We start from the raw sequence: 20,535 nt of genomic DNA, 5'->3' as shown, positions 1-20,535 counted from the left end.
AATAATAATAATAATAATGCTGTCTAATTCCTGTAAAATTGACAGAAAGAAAAGGGGACCGATGGCTGAATCAGACGAACATTGTATGTACTAGATTTGTCCACCAGGTGGCAGTAAAGTGACATCTGGTAAAACCGGCTGCGGTTCTTGCTTAGTAAAGAAGATCTCTACTTCCTTCAGAATATGGCGGTGATTGTGTTTTGGTTCGATTCCCCGCGCAGCGCGACCAGGAGGTAACAGCGGTGTCATCGAAGGGACTTTGGTCCACGAACTGTTTTCTAAGTGACGGTTTGGGAGAAGGCGTCGGATGGTTAGAGAAAACGACAATGGACGACAGGGAACCCTTCCAGAGGGAGATACCTCGCCCGAGGAGAGTGTCTGCCGCCGCGGAGATTGGAGCTAACGCTGGCCTGCAAGATGGCGAGGTGATCGAGGTGCACCCCACCAGAGAAACTCCCGGTGGATGGGACGTGCTCGGTGCTCCCGCCTGGAGGACGGAGAGGAGGAACTCGGCACCCCAAGTGGTCCATCAGAGACACATGCCGAAGGAGCCGGGCAAGTTCCACATACCACGGAAAACCAAGGAAAAGAAAGGTTGGAGTTCTACTTCACGGTTCTGTGTTCCATAACCCCTGAGACGTTAAACTTACGTTAATTTTGGGTTTTGTTGTTTTACGCACCTTTAGCCTCAGCAGTGGAAAAGCTACGAACAGATAACATTTAAAGTCCAACGTTAACGTTAGTTTTGATTGGCTAGCTTACTTTTCTCAGTCTCTGTTTTTATTTTGTTTTGGGTTTTTTTTTTGGTTGTTGTTTTCTTTTCTTTTTACAAAATGACATCGCCAAGGCACCATTAATATGACCGCGCTGTGGCTATCATTCGTATCCGATATAAATCACAACCGTTAAATCATTGAAGCTACACACGTTGTGTTGAGGCTAATGCAGCATCGAGTCTAACGGGCAGTTTTATAGGATGCTAGCTGGTACTGTAAACGGTAGCAGCGTTTGTTGTCACTTTGTAGCTAACCTACAGTTACCAGAATGAACATGTCAGACTCGCTTAATAGACGGACGCTTGTTTTCAGTTTAGCTTCAAACATAGCTAAGGTAAGCTAACGTCACCGTGTGCTAGCTAACAGAAGGTAACGTCCGACCTGCCCACTTTTGTTTATCGTTACCACCAGTTAGCTAGCGTTGTCGTCCTGTTATGTACTGTTGTGACACATGAGGGAATACATGGATTATGGCACTGTGGGAAATAGGTAGTTTAAATGAGCTCTGGTGTGGAGGGAAGGAAGAGGTCTTCTAATGTGGTCAGGATGAGTTCTATGTCCCATATCTTCCTTAGACCTGTATGAAGGTGCCTGATCCGATCACAAGTGGGAAGCTCCAAGTACTCTAATGCGTACTGAAGGTGCTTTGATCCGACTGCTCAGGCCACATTCAGAGGTGGTCTGGGCTGAACTTGGCTTTGTTCTTGTGAAGGTGAATGTGTGTGTGTGTGTGTGTGTGGGGGGGGGGGGGGTGGGGGGTCACGTCAAAGGACCGTCAAGTCAGCTCAATTCCCCCAATTAAGCAAATCTACAGATTAGAATAGATTCGATTCAGATGTATTGTCATTATGCAGTACAAGTACAGTGCAACGAAAAGAGGTTTGGCATTTGACCAGAGTGCAGCAGGAAGAGCAGTAGTAATATACGGTGTGCAGGTGATTAAATACAGGTATATACAGATAGAGTACATAAATTTTTGAGTGCTCCTGAGTAGTAAGACTATCAGAGGTATGTACAGTGCTACAGTAATATGTATTATATACAGTGATAAGAGCATAGGGTTGCCATGGGAGCAGGATTAAGTGAAGGTATGTTGAGGTAGAAATGGGAAATAAGTATACAGTAAACATAGAAGGTATGCAACATAGTTGTGTATGCTATAGTACAGAGTTAAAAGGGTTATATGCTGTTATAAAGGTACATATATAAAAGGGTTACATGCAAATATATTCAGACAGGTATGGAGAAGTAGTAGGTAAAGAGAAACGGCAGTCCACCATTACTTTAAGAACGGAATTTCAGTCACTCTGGAAAATTGCAGAAACTTTATGTTTGTCCCCAAAGTGCAGTTGCCAAAATCATCAAGCGCAAGGACAAAACTGTCCCACATGAGGACCGCCCCAGGAAAGGAAGACCAAGTGCAGTCGTAGGTGAAGAGGGAGTAAAGAAGGGGGCTCAGCACACAGCCTTGTGGGACTCCAGTGTTCAGGGTGAGGGTGGAGGAGGTCAGATGGTCTAACCTCACAAACTGGGCTTGGTTTGTAGTGTGTTACAGCCTGGATGCCCTGCCACATGCGTCGGGCTCAGCGTTATTCAAGTGGTCTTCAGCCCTCAGCTTGTGGCAGTGCTTGGCCTGTCTGATGCAACTGTGCAGATCAGCCCTGGCTGATCAGTTGGCCTGCGTGTCACCAGCGTGGAACGTGGTGTCACGCACCGTTAACAGGAGGCGCACCTCTCTGTCCATCCACAGTTTTTGCGAGATTTCTAGTTGTCCTCACGTACTCAATGGTACACTCATGCTGACACATGTGTCTATGTTGCTGTCCCCCCCCAGCTTTGTTCCAGTATGTCTCCACTGAGTCCAGGGAGTTTGAGGACATGATGAGCATCCTGACCTCCAGCTACGTGGATGCCAACTCTGCCGCCTGCTTTGCCTATAATAAGCCTCGCCTCGTCCACAGTGAGCTGCTGGAGAAAGAGGTGAGAGAGAGAGAGAGAAAGAGAGACGCTGGTCAGCGGTTGAGATTCTGGCTGGGGGGGGTAAGCTTAAGAGGGGCAGGGCTGCAGTGAAACAATTCAGTGAAAAAGTTGGGTCAAAACTCTGTCTCCTTCAAAGGTTCGGGCCACGACATCCATGTCATGTGATGTTAACAGCTGATGATCCCCTCAGGTGATTTTTTTTTTTTAATGAGGTTTTAGAGGAGAAGTGCAGACGCACACCAGATAAGAGCCGCTAGCAACCTGGGCCGCACACTCCGAGTTCCATACAAGGTTGTGCACTGAAGAGAGGTGATGACGTTTCGGCCAAACTGGCCTTCCTCAGATCACATAGGTTATGAGGTCAACACTGGAAAAGAGGAGGTTTGGAGCACAGTTGCCAGAGTTTTGGTGATGGAGGTTGATTTGGGGGGGGTTCAAGGACATACTGTAAAAACTCACATATAAGTACTGCAACATACCCATAGCGTTCATGATGCTCATGTTCATAAATCCTGCTCAGAGAGAAACTCCCGGGCTCTGAGGTCATGCCATGCAGTGACACATCTCATGAGACGTAGTGTTTGGGTTTGGAACAGCAACTTCAGTTTGGTTTAACTTAAGTCATAAAAGAGTTGCAGATCACCCAGTTGTTGTTTTTTTTTAGATCCTGAAGAGAGGCCAGGAGTTTAGCTAGCTGATTGGTTTCATTGAAGTGTAACAAGTGTGTGTGTTTCTTACAGTTTGTGGAGAAGAGGAGGGAGATGAAGGCCGATGGCAGGACTGATAACGAGCTGGGGGAGAGCTACTGTTTCCTGTTGGCTGAGGCTGCTCGGGTGAGATTTTACGATCCATTGTTGTCTTTCCAAAGCGTTCCTTTAAAATGTCCCTAAATGTCTTCGAGATGAACCGGAAGACGAGGACCAGAGTCGACTGATATTCTCGTCAGATATATTATTGTATTTATTTTGTAATCTCTCTCTCTCTCTCTTGTGATTATGTTGGCGTGCAGCTGCCCCTGCTCTGTGAGAAAGGCCTGCCTGTGGGTCAAAGCTGGATGTCGGGGCTGGGACACCCCCAGAAAGGTAGCGCACATTTAAAGAGTGGAAAACAACATTCTATGAGCTATCATTTACCCACCAGCCTATTGTTGCTTTCGGGCTTCTTTATCCTCTTCAAAGTACTGTCTCTCTCCACCACTTCACTGTTTGTCGGCTCTTCAATGTGTGTGTCTCCAGGTGTTTATCTGTCCCGGTACTCAGACTTACTCCAAGTTAACTCATTCAACCCTGGAGCCACAGGGGAGATCCTCATCTTCAAAGTGATGAAGGTAAACCCGCTGCCTGCTATCAGTGCATTGGACAGTTTTCACACATTTCTCAGTCATATTTAGATGACACTCAGAGCCAGGAAGTTGTCATGTGACTCTGAGCCGGTAAAAAGATGCGTCCTGAGTGACCGGATCGGTCCGACTGCGACCTGCTTGGTTTCAGGGGAAGGTGAAGAGCATCTTTGACAACATGAAGAGTGCCCTTGATCCAACGCCTCGCTTCGACAGCCACATCTCCAAGAACGCCTCCAAGGTCACCTCGCTCACCGTCTACCGTGCCTTTGAGCTCACGCAGGTAAATTCATCTGTGCAGAAACAAAAAACACATCCGTGCGAGCTGGCCTCGCTGAACAGTAAAATGTTGTCATGGTTTGAACTGTTTGCTTAGTGAGACTGTGTTTAGTAAGACAGCGTGACTCAAATGCAAGAGTGGCAGACAAGTTTGTAGCGTTGTTGGGTGCACAGGTGAGCAGCCAGAACAGGAACAGTGTATCGGAATGTGGCTTATTTGCACTCAAGGAAATGAAATAACGGTGCAGCGCAGTAGGGTGGGACCAGTAATCACTGAGGCAGACAGGAAGTGAAGTACCAGCGATGGAAAGATGGGTGTTTGCCACGGAACCACGACAGGTGACGATTGCATGAAACAGATAACGCGACCTTTGGACACAGAATCGGACGCTGCTGGTTTAGGTATCAGGTTCTGGTTCTTAAGCTGAGGTCAGGTAGAGGCAGAGGTAGGACACTTGTGTTTTACTGAAATAGGATGTGTTTAAGGGTTTGGGTTAGTAGAATGAAGCGGCCTCGCCCTTGAATGTCCCTGTGTAGCAACACATGAGTGGAAATGGGGATTCAGAAGTTGGAAGAAGTGAGGCATCGCTTTGAGCACCGTTTTTCTGCTCTTTATTTCAGCAATACTTCTATGAGTATGTGTTTGACGAGCTGCGAGAGCGGCCTCGCCACGTTTGTCCGTACGCTGTCGTCTCCTTCCTGTTTAAAGGAAAAGACTCTTCACTTCCCAGCAAGCCCCTGGCACCCATCAGGTAGGAGACACAAATGGAACTTACCAAAAAAAAAACCCAATCTGGACTTCTAATGAGGGAGACGGAGTAGGTGGCGTTTTACTTTTTTAATGTGAGAAAATCAGTTGGTGAAATAAGAGGACAGGTTTTTTTGTGTGTAATTAATGAATTGACATGTGTGTGATAATTGATTGACATTGAAACGATCCTGACATCTGATGGGAAATTACCAGTCAATACCATATTTTTTTCCCATTGAAAAACTGCTGGCGAGATATTTTCTCTTTGTTGTATGACAGATAGTTTTGTACAGATGCTTGCATGCTGCCTGAGTCAGGTTTTTAATCACTTCAAAAGTGTTGGATTGGAATTAGTTTGGCTGTAAGGAAATGTGACGCGTAATTCTATATTTTCTGAAACTTGTGGCAGGAGTTTTTTTCTTTTCTGAGTCATCTTTGATCTCAGTCTTGAATGTCTGAATTGACTCGTGTGTGTGTGTGTGTGTGTGTGTGTGTGTGTTGTGTTCAATGAACAGGTCGAACAGTCAATCAGCAGAAGTGAGTAAAGGTGAGCATTCACCCACTTTCTACTTATTTTCACAAAAACTCAAGGAAAGATTTTCCTACCTGGTGACCTTAAACGAGAGCTCTCATCTCCCTCCGTCTGTGTCCTTGGTTTTGTTCGTTTGCTGTCTCAGAGCGAGCTCAGTACACAGTGTGGACTGGAGATTTGGTCAAAGAAGACAAGGTTCTCTTCCAGATCTCCCTTCGCTCCTCCTCTCCTCCCTTCCTGCCCCACAGACTGTGAGTACCCCGATGGATTCTTGAGTGAAGTTTCAGCTATGCTGCTCGGGTACAGCTGTGTTTACAGGAAGTCTTAAAGAGGAACTATGCATCCTTTTTCTCGCTTAATTTAACCGAATCAAATAAGTCAAGCGTCGTGTTGAGGGTTCTGTAACACTTTATGGGTCGATTGGTGGCTGAGTTGTTACGGCGCTGTTGTCCAACAGATACTCAGAGGCTGTAGGGGAGCTCTGTGGAGAACAACGTGAGCACAGACCGAGAAAACGGCAAAGAAATGGCCGATCTTGCACAGCGCCACTTTAAATTGACCCACGTCCTCATTACTCGCTACTCAGTGGGTGTTTTAAGGGCCATGTTGTTCTGAAGGCTCTGTCTCAGTTTGGATTTGATGTTGTTGGTTGACTTTAATGTAGACATCAAACCAGACGCTTACCAAATGCTCTAGCAGCAGGAGAGGAACATGAGATGAAAGTCCACGATGATCTCGGTCTGAAGAGTTGCGGTTTTTGAAAACGTGCCATTTTATTGAATAAATTTGGCAACATGTTAAACAAGCAGTCCCTGTAAACATGGCAAGTTGCTGATGACCAGTGAAAATAACGCGGCTCCTCAAATGCTTGTCACGACCACACTGGAGTTGTGCTTTTTAGGAGAAAAAAAACAAGTCTGATTCTGAGGAGCAGTCAGCGGTTATTTTGGAGTGACAGCTACACTCAGGAGAGCTGAAGCCAACCAGAATCGAGTGATTTGGTGGTACGATAGGAGCCCGGTTGATGCTCAGTCACACCAGATGATTTGATGATTGTTTATTTCGCCACGTCTCCTTCAGACCAGAGAAGCTGGAGATGGGCTGTTTGATAAGGCTGGACCAGGTGACCAAGCTCCTCCCCGCTGACCTCTTCTCCTACAACCTCTACAACGGCAGCCAGGAAGGTGAGGCCAGACGACCCTCAGTGACGAGCGGTGACACGTCAGGATGCTGACTGCACTGCAGACCTTTTGGGCTTAAATCACTTAGGCTTAGTTTCTGTGCTGACATGCAATTTCTTTGAAGTTGACAGTTTGTGAACCTGCATTTTACAGAATCACAGGACAACAAAAAGCTCAGCACACGTTTTGAGATCAAAAAAGAGGCTTTTAAGTTAGAATTTATTTTTTTTTCATATCGCGGTCAATATTGTGTTATATGTCAGAATGAACATCCGTGTCAGATATTCTGTTGGATGTTTGTTGTGTGCAGTCGTGAAGAACGGCCTTTGCAGCAGCCTCCTAGAAGTGACTGACAAGTGTCGATCAACCACCAGCGTGAAGAGACTCCTGCAGGAACTGGAGATCAAGAGAGTGGTGGGTCATCTTGAAATGCTGCACCTTGATTGACTGCTTTATGTTCATTTGAGAGAGTATTTATGTTGATGTCTGGGGAATTCTTTTTGTAAGTGGGTTGCAGCTGTTTGCTGCACTTGTCAGATGTTTAAGTCAAGAGAAACGGGTTTTCAGGTAAACCTCTGTTTCCTAAAGGGGGGGGGGGGGGTCTGTACTAAAAAAAACTATCCAAACGGTGACTTCAAACCTGAGGTGCACATGAGGCGGAGTAAAAAGGTCACTGCTTGGTCAGGTTTGTAGTAGAAGCAGAAGGAGGTCAGTGAACGGGGGGAGGAGTGTAGTGAAACATGGGCAGAAAGACGAGAACGAGACCACGATGTGGAGGAGGCTTGTTGTTCCATGACAGTTTCTGTCCTGCCTGCAGGTTCTGGTGACTCCGCTGACAGACAGAGGCTTCCTCATCCTGCTGTCCAGCGTTCAGATGGCCCCACCAGCTGGTATGACGCGGGACAGAATGGGTGAAGTGACAGCGAGGCTAATTACCATCTGATGTCTTTATAGACTTCTGTAAACACCCCTCGGCCAATCAGAATCAAATGTTCTAGCATTTTGTTTTAATCACTTACATTTAAGGCATGATTAGTGAAGTGAGAACGAGCACTCTTCTCTGGTGAGGTGCGTTTGTTAGGGTAGGAAGCAAGAGTCCTTGAATTTCTATGATTTTTCTGTATTGTGTTTGCAGAGAGAGGGGAGAGCTGGAGGAGGTGTCTCCAGGCCTTGTTTGTCTTCCCAGAGACCAGAGACATGGCCAAATCCAGTGAGTGGCACAGGGACGGCGGGTGGGAGGAGGAATCATTTAGAAATGTTCCAACCCTGAATGTTGTTGCCTGTTAAGTGATTCTTAACGTACCGAATGTATGAGGAGTTGACGACTCTGTAGGTGTGCGTCTGTCAGCAGCACCTCTGACATCACAAAGGCATTTATACAGGATACAGCAGCTTTGTTGGTAGCACCTACGTGTGACATGATTTCAAATTCTGTGTCCCTACAGTAAATGCAGCACATCGGACCTGAACAGTGCCACATTTGTTCTTCTGTTGAATGAGATAAAAAAAGCTGATATTTGCTGCATTAAAAGCCAGTGGTGGATCTGGCAAGAGTCCATCCCATGTTTAGGGCCTGTCACCTACAGTGAGTCACTCCCATAATGTACAAGCTTTTCCTCCCGTTTCCTCTTGTAGGTCCCACGGGTGCGGCCTCCTCCTGTGCCGCCGCAGAGCCGCTGATGTCTGGTGGCCCAGTCATGCCGGGTCTGAACAAATTCTTACCAGCACTTCATCACGCCCTGGTGAAGGCCCGGGCAAACCCTCCTCCTGAGCTGTCCACTGGTGTGGAGCGCCAGGCCCGGGAGTATCTCACCGGCCAGAGTGACAGCAAGGTGGGACCATAGTCACCCTCAGATTTTGTTGAAGTAAAAAAGTGGGTTTAGATCTTTGGATGTCACCGTTGAACACGCCAGGGACAGCGCTGGAAAACGCCCGGCCCTCAGAGGGTTTTTTAATGCCCCTGTCATGGTTCTGATGGTTCTGAAGATGCTGGTGGTGTTTTTGGGCCTCATCATGATCCCTTTTCTTCTAAGACTCTTGTTGCAATGAAGAGGAGCTCAACTTTATGGGACCGTCATGAGTAAAGAACTCAGTCCTCCAGTTTCTGGACTGGTCTGTGGGGATTTGTTCCTTCCGTTAAACCACAAGTGCAGAGCCGAAGGTAACGATGGGCTCGATGACGGTTCAACCTAAAGGTGTAGACGACGGGGCTCCTCGCAGCCAAGTTGCTCCACGCCATAGTGGAAAATAAAGAAATTCTTTATAGACCTGAATCTTAGGATTGGAGGCATTTTCATGTTGAGTGTTTTCAGTCTGTATGTGTACTGGACTTGCTTGTTGAATCACTCCTCATAACCTATAAAGTCCCGATGTCCACATGCCATGTTTTTTGTGTGTGTGTGTGTGTGTGTGTGTGTGTGTGTGTGTGTGTGTGTGTGTGTGTGTGTGTGTGTGTGTGTGTGTGTGAGTGTGAGTGTGAGTGTGAGTGTGAGTGTGAGCACGCCAGCTTGTTTTTTATGGAGTTAAAGCTTTTTTTAAGCAGCATCATGAAGTGCTTTTGGTTCTGTCTGAACAGTTTGACCTTCCTAATGCGGACACAGACACATTTCTGTCTTTGCTCTCAGGCCCGACAGTATCCCATGGGTGAGTACGACACGAAATTGGATGAGCACGGGCAGCCGTTTCCTGTTCCCAAACACCACCGGCTGAACCTGGACGGATACCTGCGCTCCTACCTGTACAGCCCCGTCCTCTACCAGCTGTCTGTTGCTCGAGCCAGGAGGATGATGGAGGCCCACTGTGGCCTTGAGGCCCCTCGGGAGGTGAGAGCCTGGCAGAGCCGGGGAGGAGAGCTCGAGAGGACGGGGAGGATGACCGGCAACACGAGAGACGGAGAGACCAACAGTCAGAAGGTGAAATCCCAAATATAGGGACAGTATTTCTCTGCCTATATTATTATCAGTATCTTAACAAGTAAACCATTAAAAATCCTGGTGTAATTATTGTGTCCATTTACCCCACAGAATTCAAATGTTTGCTCTTTGTCCGTCAGATGCAGCAGATGATAGACCTTGTGTTGACCTGTGAGAGGAATGCAGCAAATGAGGTTTGGAAGGAGGAAGAAAGGGAAGGAGCAGTGGAGACGCCAGGGAGGAAGAGGAGACTGGAACAGAAAACGGCAGAACGGGCTCTTAAATATCTGAAGGCATCGCAGAAACACGCGGGATGTGACAAGATCCCAGGCAAGGAGACAAGTGGCGGTGACAGCTCTGACAGCAGTCAATCGCCGTCAAACAAGCCAAAATAAAATCTTATTGAGTCAAATGGTGGAAGGGAAGAATAACTTTCTGTCCGTTTCTTTGCGTATTGCATCTGTAAAGACTCAGTTCTTTCTGCTCTCCTTTTTCCTGCAAACTTCCCTGGCAGCAGTTGATGGAAGTTCATGCTCAGTGATGCATGGCAATGCAGCAGCTTTCTGTTTGTTTTTTTGGCAGGTGACTGGTAGGTGACTTTAGGGGGCCTTGGTGGGCTGATCTTTACTCAGGTGGCAGTTCCTTCTCCTGATCTCAGGAGGGGAGAGTAAGAAGAGCCTGATACTCCCCAGTTAACCTGTTGATTAACAAGTAGTGGATGGAGGCTCTTTTCCATATGTGACGTCTGCTCTCCTGTGTGTTGGTTACTGACATATTTCCTTTGGCTTCAGTTGAAGGTGGACCAGCCTCAGGCCCTCCAGACTCTCTCACTTCTGTCATTAACTTGATGGGTTTAAAAGACGTGGATCTTCGGGAAGAAAAATCCGAGCTAGCCACCAAACTATTCAGGCTGCTGACAGGTAACTGGAGACCGTAAGAGACCACGTGAACTGATCACAACATTGAAGGTCCCACATGCAATGTGACGAGTGTAACAGCAGTTTAGGTGTAAAAATGTGCTCTTCGGTGATTCTACCAGTCAGCTTTCAGTGTGCTCGTTTGTTAGAGCTGTCCTCTGTGCTGTCACAGCAACATAGAGGCGATGCTACAAAGCAGCTTTCTCTTGTCTGCTACAAATTTGTGAAAGGCATCATACAAACACTTTGAGACAAGAAGTTATCGATTTGATCATTTATGATGAAAATGGTTTCGATGAATCATTCTCTGCCTACTGACAGGTCTCAGCCAGGCTGCGAGAGGAACAGCTAACCAGGCCCGTGCTGACGCACTGGAGGAATTCCAGGGAGAATTGTGTCCATTCGATAGTTTAGCCAACAAGCTGGGGCTGCCCATCAACTGTGACATTGACCTGAGGAAGCAGGAGGAGCTGGAGGTCAGTGTGAAGATTTAAGTAAATCATACTGTCACAGCTTCCATCCATCCATTTTCGACACCGCTTGTCTATTAAGGGTCGCGGGGGTTGGAGCCTATCGCAGTTGACATAGGGTGAGAGGCGGGACTCAGGGGTTCAGTATCTTGCACAAGGACACTTCGACATGGTCACCAGGAGAAGTGAGGATCGAACCAGGGACCCTTCAGCTGGTAGACGGCCACTCTACCCCCGAGCCGCGCCACCCTACTGTCACAACTTGTGCCAAAAGAATGTGCAAGAACAGATCACACACGGCTGAGACCTCATCTCAGCTGAGAATAACAACTTGTATTTTCAGGCAAAATTGTGTGGGGAGATTAGCAAAGAGAAGCTGTTCTTATATAAAAACTGCATTGAAAAGCGCACGTCTGTTTTATTGTGAATTCTCCGCCTCTTAATGCAGGTAAGGACTGTGTGTTCGATTCGCGAGAAGGAGAAACTCCCACACTCCAAGAACTATCCTGGACAGCAGTTTTGCTCATCACCTCGTTAAAAGAAAACTCTCGTTTGCATCATGATGTCTTGGCGTCTCTCGTTCACCTCGTCCACGTTCCTCTTTGTTGATTAGCGTGTTTTGGGCCACATTTTCCTGTCCCAATGGCAAACTGAAAATGTGCATGTGTGTGCGTGTGTTTTTGCAGGAGCAGATGGCAGGCAGCATTAGTAGTCTGGAAGGGTTCAGTCCCAGCGGCGAGGTAAATCACCATGGACCACCAGGTAGAGGTGGAGGTCTGTTGAGGAGAGCTGGAGGATACGAAGCGGAGGAGGAGGGGCTCATCCCGTGGGTCCTCATCCCCATCACAGGTCGGTCTGCCCGCCGAGTCAGGAATACATTCACACACACACAAACATGAAGTCCAGGGTTTCTCTGCCTCTATGTGATACTGTAAGTATTAAGGACCAATAAAACCCAGGACTCAAATTGAAGGAGTATGACTTAAGTCCTCCTTCATGATGGATCCATCTCTGGTGTCATGGTCGCAGTCAGCAATACCACATTGGTTCAGTGCTGTCAGTCTCTCAGCTCTAAAGGAGCAGATTCAGGTTCACACTTTCCTCCCTGGTTAAACCTTGAATTCTGTCTGCAGGTCTGAGTTCACAGAGGTACACCCAGAGAGACAGAAACATCCCTCAGGATCCCCGCTTCCATCACATCGTCATGGCAACAGGCATCATCACAACAACCAAACCTCCTGGGACCAGTCCCACCCCGTCTCCAGAGCACAGCCCTCCTGCTTCGCCCCCTCTGTGCCCATCACCTGAACCCAGTCCTCCCCCTTCACCCTCCCATTGCCCATCCCCAGAGCCCAGCTCTCCCCCCTCCCCATCTTGTTGCCTCTCCCCGGAGCCTAGCCCTCCCCCTTCCGTGTCACAGTGCCCTTCCCCGGTGCCCAGCCCTCCCCCCTCCCTGTCTCAGTGCCCATCCCCAGCACCCAGCCCTCTCCCATCTCCATCTCAATGCCCATCCCCACAGCCCAGCCCCCCTCCTTCCCCGTCGCAGTGTCCATCCCCAGAGCCCAGTCCTCCCCGCTCTCCTTCCCGATACCTATTTCCACCACGCCACCCTCCCCCCTCTCCCTCCCAACACCCATCACATCAGCTCAGCCGCTCTGCCCCACACCCCCGATGCCAGTCCCCAGAGCCAAACAACCACAGCCCACATAACGAGGGTCACAACTGCGCTAACAAGCAGCCGTTCGCTCCCAAAGGCTCCCTGGAGTTTGCAGGTAACCTCAGCGACTGGCTTGTTTTTGTTTTTTTGAGTCGGTTAAGTTCATCCGTAGATTATTCTGCCACCTGCTGATTTACACTGGGATTGCAACATACTCTCCATCAGAAGGTAGGACAAGCCTTGAAGAAGAGTCTCAGTGTATTTAATTTGGTTAAAGATATGGTTGATAGATACTGATATAGTTTTTGGGAATTTTACTATTCCTCCAACTTTCCAAGACTCAGAAACTAATGAATGATTTGGAGCTGTTTCTGTGGAACTGGTGTGCAGTGAACTTACTGATGTGCATGTGCGGTCCTCTTCCCGCAGGAATGACCAGGAACGCAGAACAGAAACCTCTGGGCAAAGAACAGCAGAGTGAAGACTCGTCCGTCTCCTCATCCATTAAGCTGTCTGTCCCTTCAGCTGCAGACAGGACAGTCCCCTCATTATCACCCAAAATGCAAAGTCAGCAGGCAGGAGGGACAAGAGTGGAGGGGATGCAGGCAGAACCCTTGAAAAAGGCAAAAGAATCACAGCTATGTGAAAAACTACATAAAGGAGGTGAAGAAGAAGCTGTGGAGGCCTCGCAAGATGAGGGGAATGACTTGATACGCAGGGTAGCTAATGAAATGTTGGGGGGCTCCTCTGATTCTGCCTCTGCCGTCTCACCTCCTGCTTGTCCTCTCAGTGATATCGATGGGATTGTGGACAAACATCAAGCGGATTTCTCCTCCGACATGCATCTTCTCCTGCAAGAGGAGAGTGTGCAGTACAGCTTCCCAAAACCCCCACACTGCAGTTCAAACACACCCACCACCTCATCTCAGCACGCACTTCCAACCGCCGTGTCTCCCTTTTCTCAGTACGTGTCCTTCTACAATCCCTGCCCCCGCGTCCAGGACTACGTCAGCTCGCTACACGACGACATTAACAGCATGATGAAGGAGTTGGACGACAGATGGGTGAGCCACAAGCCTGAAAACAAGGATACTGTGTTGGCCACCAGTGTTTGTGCTTTTGTGGCCAGCATCCGAGCAGCTAATGGTAAATCAGGGGCAGATGGGGGGGCTTCGGCAGGCTTTGGTCAGCTAACACCTGCTGGCTTTAATACTGTAGTCAGTCAAACCCCTGAAGTCTCCAGAGAGGACCAACGGTGGCCAGATACGATCACCCGACGGATTCCCTGCACAAAAAACAGCACGAATGCCCCAACTTCAAATGTCACTTTATCTTTTCCTACCTCTACATCTGTTTCTGGTGCTCTCTTCCCCAACCCTAACATGTCCCCGCGGTCTGACTGTAACCCACAGCACATCGACCCGTCAGTCACTCGTAACAGCCGTAAAACTCCGGAGAACCCTCCCACCACCATGGCCGCGTGTTCTGTCACTGGTGAAGAAGCTGGAAGCAGCCTTGCAGGTGCTGAATTTCAAGCAACTCTACCAGGGCTCAACAGTGTCTCCAAACCCTTTGTAGAGCCCCCACAACCCTCCGAGCAGGCCTCCAGCCAGGGCTCGATGTCCATCACCGGGCCCGGCACAGATCCTGTCCCCCAGTCGTCAGCCCTCAGCTCTCTGATCAACCAGCTGCAGCCAGAGGTGTTCAACAACCTGTGGGAGATCGTCAAAGACGTGAAGAAACACTCCAGGCAGTTCTACATCCACGGGACCAAACCCAAGGACCAAGTCCTTGAAGACATCAAGGTAACACATGGCCCTCTCAGTTCACTCACAATTCACGATATTACACGAGTGCCTTTATAAAGCATATTCCAAAATGGAGCCATCATTTACCCCCGGCTGAGAAGATCTTGTTTTATGTACTTTCTGATTCTTTTAATACTTTAAACCATTTTCTTCAACTCGCGTTGTTTTTCCTTTATATTGTCAGTCGTGTAATTATGTTGTGCGGCTGTACAGTTAGTGTGTGTGTCTCCTCTCGTATTGCAGGAGTACCTCTTGAGGCAGGGTTATGTGGAGCAGAGTCCTGTGGCCTTCATGAACCAAGAGAAGTCTGACAGCAGATTGCTGGTCATCATTAAGAACAAAGACATAGCAGGACACGTTCACAAGGTAGCTCTGAATGATCCCTCTAACGGCCCCTCTTCATCTGAGCGCCTGTCTTTCCAGGTCCCGAGCGGATCCAGATCACCTGGGAACAGATCCATTTGCATGTTGCAGCTATGTCGATGTTGTTGCTATAGAACAGATGAAGCAACAGATTTCTTGGATTTCTTTTCATTCCCTTGACAAGTGACCTCCCTCACAGTGGTGCAGGCTCCTCCACATCAGTAGTCTGGAAATCCGTCTGAGCCCTCTCAGCGCCCTCTAGTGGATGAGGGCGCACACCCGGGTGTGACGGGGATGGAGTTCCAAGGTTCACACAGTCATTGAATACCTGGAAAAGACTGAAAACTAAATGAAGCCAAAAAGCAGGATAATATTTATTTCAGTGTAGAAATATTCCACATCGTTTGGAATCTTCCCCAGTGTTGAACTACAGTTTTGAAAATTAAGTTGTAAGTAACCAAGTAAATTGGTTTTAGTGTCTATTTACTGTAATTTTGTTTGTTTGAGACTCAGGACACTGAATGATCGCTGGGACACAAACTGACCCTCTGTGTGTGTGTGTGTGTGTGTGTGCACTGAGTGACTGGCTGTGGGTCACATGACCAAACCAGAAGCAGCAGTATTGAGTGTGACTGTGTGTGTTCACAACTTAGATCCCAGGTCTGGTCTCTCTGAAGCAGCATCACTTGGTGGTGTTTGTGGGAATCGATAGTCTGGACGACATCAGGAACAGAAGCTACAATGAGCTGTTTGTGGCCGGCGGCTGCGTCGTCTCAGACGACTTCGCCCTCAACCCAGATGTCACTTCTCCAGGTACGTTGAGTCAAAAATCCAACGTAAGAGTTTGGAAAATGGGTTTTGTTGCTTTGACACTTCAAAAAAAATGAAGTTTGGCAAAAATAACTGATATGATTAATCAGTTGCAGAAAAACTAGCCCTTTAAAACAATGTGAATCAGTACTAAATCCTAAAAGTACTGATAACTGCACGCGTTCAAACATAATGTGTCAGTAAATGAACAAGGTGGTGTTTTGCAGATCGACTGGCTGCACTGCTGATGTTCTTAGAAAAGCAGAGTTCTTCAGGGAGAGTTTGGAGGTGGAAGGTTCACTGCAAAGCCCACAAGAAATTGAAAGAACAAGCCAGGTACTGCTGCTGCATCCCGGCAGCTCCGGCTGAGGCCCAGCAGGCACACTGGCTGCTGGGCCTGTTGACTTAATCAAATGGAGTCAAGAACTGCCCTTATACTGTGTGTGTGTGTGTGTGTGTGTGTGTGTGTGTGTGTGTGTGTGTGTGTGTGTGTGTGTGTGTGTGTGTGTGTGTGTGTGTGTGTGTGTGTGTGTGTGTGTGTGTGTGTGTGTGTGTGTGTGTGTGTGTGTGTGTGTGTGTGTGTGTGGTTGTCTGCCAGATTCAGGAGGGATGCAGCGGACATCTTGGATCTACTGTCAGCCTACCACAAGCGTCAGATCGTTGAATTCCTCCCGTATCACAACTGTGACCTGGTGAACCATCAGTCACCAGACCTCGACTGTCTGATTGAGCTTCAGGCGCGATACACGCAGTACCGACACACACTCGTCCTGACTGGTACGTGTGTATGACAGCACTGATGGGACTCTGGGTTGTGAATCTGTAACCTGCTGGGATTAGAGAACTAACCAACTAGACTGTGTCTGTCCTGTCTCAGAGAGGTTCGAGAGGTTCCCCGCCTACTCCAGTAGCGGCATCGTCATGGCCCGCATTGACGATGTTCTTCACAACTTTGACAAACTGGTTGGATACCAGGACATCAAAGGCAAGCAGCTGATCACGGAGGACCTGCTGCCGTCCAAAGGTCCGCTGTTGAATTATTACCTCAGAAAATATCAAAATCCTGTTGGGAAGTGGAAAAACTGAATCATTGAGAGTTGTAAGGCCTTGTGGTGTCTCAGGCTTTGAATACTGTCCATCTGTTTCCAGAACACGTCCGTCCCCTCACCGCCGGCGAGCAGGTTCAGCATCTTCTGCAGCAGTCTGGCTCCAACCTCTCCTATATATCGGACCAGCTGGTCCCAGAAGCCTCCTATAAGGAGGGTGTGCCGCGCCACTCAGACAAAGAACTGGAAATGTTACAAATGGCTATCTCACAGTTGAGGGCTGAGCGCCGGGCGCAGCAGCAGAGGCAGCAACAGCAGCAGCAGCTACAATCCCAGGCAGAGTTCAGCACCAACCTCCCCATAAACTTCCATCCCGTTCCAGTTGCAGTAGGCAGCAGCTGCATCACTCCTCCTCTTGATCAGGGAGGTTGCCCTGAGTCAGTCCACCTCACTCCTGGCAGGAAGGCAGTGGCAGCCACTCTTGAGTTAATTCACTCAACTCTTCAGACGGAGGCTGAGGAGGGGCAGTGGAAGGAGGGCCGAGCTGGAGCTGAGCCCCCCACAGAGGGACAGATGAGGGGAGGAGGTCGACGAGAGGGAGAGCCTAGAGATGAAGGAGGAGATACTTCAGTGGCGCCGTTGGGACGAAGCCAGGGTTCCAGATGTATTGACACATCCTCCTCTGGCCCTCCATCTGCCACCTCATCCAATCAAATCCCAGCTACAGCAGCAGCACCGCGTTACCACATGGACTCAGCCAGCAACAGGAAAGAGCCAATAGTCTCCTCCAGTACCACCTCCTGTCCTGCTGAGGGCGACAGGCCAAGGTGAGTGAATGCAGTGAACCTCATTTTTGTCTCCAGCTTCATTGACAAGTAGACCTGCTCCAACCTGTCCAGCTCTGAAGTAGTAAATACCACACTCGTGAGTAGTTGTAGTTTTAAGAATGGTGATTGCTATCAAGTGGCTAATCAAGACTGTAGAGTTTGTCATGGACGTTAAAAGTCAGACGACTTAAGAGAACAGAAGAGGTGGAGAGCTGTGGTGGCGACATCAGACTCGCGTCTGGGAAGCAGTTTGTTGGTAATACACCGTGAGCACTGCACTGCTAACCACTGAGTTCACACCTTTGTCGATAAGAAGTCTTCGTTCATTCAGTCATTATATAGTTGAAGTTACCCAGCAAGACTCATTTTTTCTTGCCACAAAGACTATTACTTTTGCCAGTTTAGATGCTCTTGTAACTCGTCGACGTGCGTGTGTGACTGGAGCCTGACTGCTAACTGCAGAATTGCGTAAAACATTAGTTTACATTCTCTAAATGTCAAGCGCAACATCCTGCATAATCCAGTTCCTCTCCATCCAGCCGTGTGCTCAGTAATCCTTCACCTCCATCTTCCGTAGCCTCTGTGATTCACGACGGTGCCGCTGGTCTTCTCGTTTCTCCCTGCAGAGATTCACCATCAGGTCGGGAACAGCCAATGAGACGAGAGGGATCAGCACCCGCGCACAATGTTGTGTTGGTCTCCAGCAGCACCCAGGCAACAGGAAATGCTGCCATGGTAACAGAGCAGGAGCGTAAACTCAGCCGCGCTCAGCCTCGACTGCAGCAGCTTCAGCATCTGCCGACTAATCCGCTGCAGCAGCTAAGCGAGCCGTTTCGTCCGAGCCTGTCACACCCGCCTTACAACCAGCAGCGCTGGGGCGGCAGCCTCCTGCAGCAGCCCCGCCTGCCTTTCTCCCCCAGCCCCCCGCCTGGCCACTTGGCGGCCCTGGGAGGGGTGAGGAGCCTTCTTGGGACACCTGTCTGGCCAGGGGGACTGGTCCCTGCAGGTGCTGCATTGGTTTGGGGCTTTCAACAGCCTGGTAGAGACCTCATAGGTCCTGGACTACTGGGAGGATACCAAAACCCTTCAGGACAGGGCCACAGAGGGGGGCTGCACAGAGGAGGGGGCTTCAACGGGATGTAGAGACCCAGTTTGAGCAGTGACACTGTTCAGCCCCTGTGTGTCAGTTCACGAGGTGGTGCAAGAGGGCCAAAGAGTACATGATGAAGAGCAGGATACACACTAAACTGAAATTAGGAGGCCAGAAGGAGCGTCCACACTCATTTCCATCCAACCCTGATCCAGAACCATCGCTGCACCCGTTGTCTTCATCGGCATGTTGGCGTGTCACTACAGGGTCGCACAAGAGTAATTAACATGAGCAAAGACCCAGGACCGACTGGAGTGCCTGTGATACTAACGAACCAAACCTGATTTGATCTACTTTGACCTGTGTTGACCCTATGATGTCACAATGGCTGCCATGAAAGAGCATTACCATCGGTTTGAGAGAAAAGCTGGTGGAGGATTTCTAGCTCGTTGATCAGCAGCATAGATTCATATATTATATAATATATATATATTATATATCTGCCGTCTCAAAAACTTGCAGTTCTGATACGATAAACAAAAGACGACGTCTCACAATGAGGTGGTGCGACAGTTCTGGGTCGGGGCTCGTGATGATCTCAGCACGTCTTCATCTGACAAGTGGGGATGAAAGCTAGCACTCTGAAGCACTGTCACTTTCTAAAAGAACTGTGGTTAATGCCCCTCAAAGATTTGCTCTCAGTAGTAAACCGGTCCTGCAGAGTGTGGACCCAAAACTAGAGAAGCTGATGTACCAACTGGCAGCAGTGGGAGGAGTTTTGTGGGTGGTCCAACCGTTTTTTTTTCCCCAGTGAAACTTCGACCTGCCCACCTGCTAGTTCCCTGTTCTTCAAGACTGAAGGAAACGGCTCGCGTCCATGATACTTACCTCAGTCTCACTCAACTAAACTGTACAAATGTACACGGTCAACCCCCGGAGGTGCTTTCCTTCTCTCACTCATGTTCCTGAGAGGACAAACACGGCAGGTGCAGTTCCCCGCGTCCCTCAGCTCACCTGACAAAGTGGACTTTAAATCCATCCAAACAGTTTTTCCTGACCTGGAGTCTAACAAATAAACTCACTTTAAGTTGCTGCACGCAGCTTTAAATGTGATCGTTGACTGACGGGGTACGAGTCTGGATCAGTTCCCACATGGCGCGGACGATTTTGACATTTGAGCAAAAAAGCCAAAACCAGCAGAACCCTGGAGGGATCCTGGACCGTGTCTCCAGGAATCCTGTTCAGTCCTTCCTGCTGTGAGTAAACCTGAGCAGGTTCCTGGTTCATGATGCAGCCTGGAAGGTTGAAATTAGTGGAAACCTCAATTGGAAAAGACTAAGATGGACAAGACAACCCGAAACGTCTTCCAGCTAAAAAAAGAACAAGGAAAAAAAAAAAATCATTTTGTACTCGGTGTTTTGTTTGTTACACTGGGCGCTGTCTGTGTTCAGTTGTTGTATGTAGGAAGTGACTGTCAGACTGGTTTTAACTTAAGAATCATTTTTTTACCTTTTTTTTTTTTTTTTTACATCGGAGGTTTTTTCATTATTAAAACTTGCCTGAGAATAAACCCTCAGCTTTGTCTCTGCAGTTCCTTGCACAGCTTTGGTCCGGCGTGTTTCCTCCGAACCAACATGGAATTGTGGCTAGAATCTAAATGGCTTTTAAATGTTTGAACTTTGGGTTAAGTTCAGGATGAATACATTATTCATTTACTTTTAAATGTGTTTGTTAGTGCACAACCTTAAGATGGTGACCTACTTCGTGGCCTGTACCAAAAAAAAATCTTAAGGCAAA

The 20,535-nt window shown here is 48.4% G+C and overlaps 1 protein-coding gene across 3 annotated transcripts; it reads left to right on the top strand.

Annotated features, from left to right (window-relative positions):
- The first annotated feature begins 125 nt into the window (after positions 1-125).
- On the top strand, positions 126-20,319 carry tasora (transcription activation suppressor a). Of its 3 annotated transcripts, XM_086200213.1 has the most exons (29): positions 127-594; positions 2,611-2,756; positions 3,497-3,589; positions 3,766-3,838; positions 3,992-4,083; positions 4,247-4,378; positions 4,996-5,126; positions 5,641-5,672; positions 5,803-5,908; positions 6,738-6,841; positions 7,149-7,252; positions 7,656-7,728; positions 7,974-8,048; positions 8,474-8,670; positions 9,463-9,750; positions 9,891-10,080; positions 10,542-10,670; positions 10,989-11,143; positions 11,824-11,986; positions 12,271-12,909; positions 13,224-13,858; positions 14,207-14,599; positions 14,846-14,968; positions 15,619-15,778; positions 16,003-16,111; positions 16,374-16,552; positions 16,653-16,799; positions 16,925-17,648; positions 18,275-20,315. In XM_086200213.1, exons 1-29 carry the CDS (start codon positions 327-329, stop codon positions 18,789-18,791), a joined length of 6,177 nt encoding a protein of 2,058 aa, XP_086056339.1. In that variant the 5' UTR covers positions 127-326; the 3' UTR covers positions 18,792-20,315. The 3 variants fall into 3 exon arrangements, with proteins under 3 accessions (XP_086056337.1, XP_086056339.1, XP_086056338.1); XM_086200211.1 differs by having other exon boundaries at positions 126-594; positions 13,224-14,599; positions 18,275-20,316; XM_086200212.1 differs by lacking the exon at positions 127-594 and adding an exon at positions 956-1,110 and having other exon boundaries at positions 13,224-14,599; positions 18,275-20,319.
- The last annotated feature ends 216 nt before the right edge of the window (positions 20,320-20,535 follow it).

The sequence above is a fragment of the Aulostomus chinensis genome, chromosome 3, assembly GCF_037954235.1.
Source record: "Aulostomus chinensis isolate RoL2024-O1b breed Wild chromosome 3, RoL_Achi_v1.0, whole genome shotgun sequence".
NCBI classification, from domain to species: domain Eukaryota; kingdom Metazoa; phylum Chordata; class Actinopteri; order Syngnathiformes; family Aulostomidae; genus Aulostomus; species Aulostomus chinensis.
Note: the sequence above shows the minus strand (reverse complement) of the source record. Positions and strands in the feature narration are given on the sequence as shown.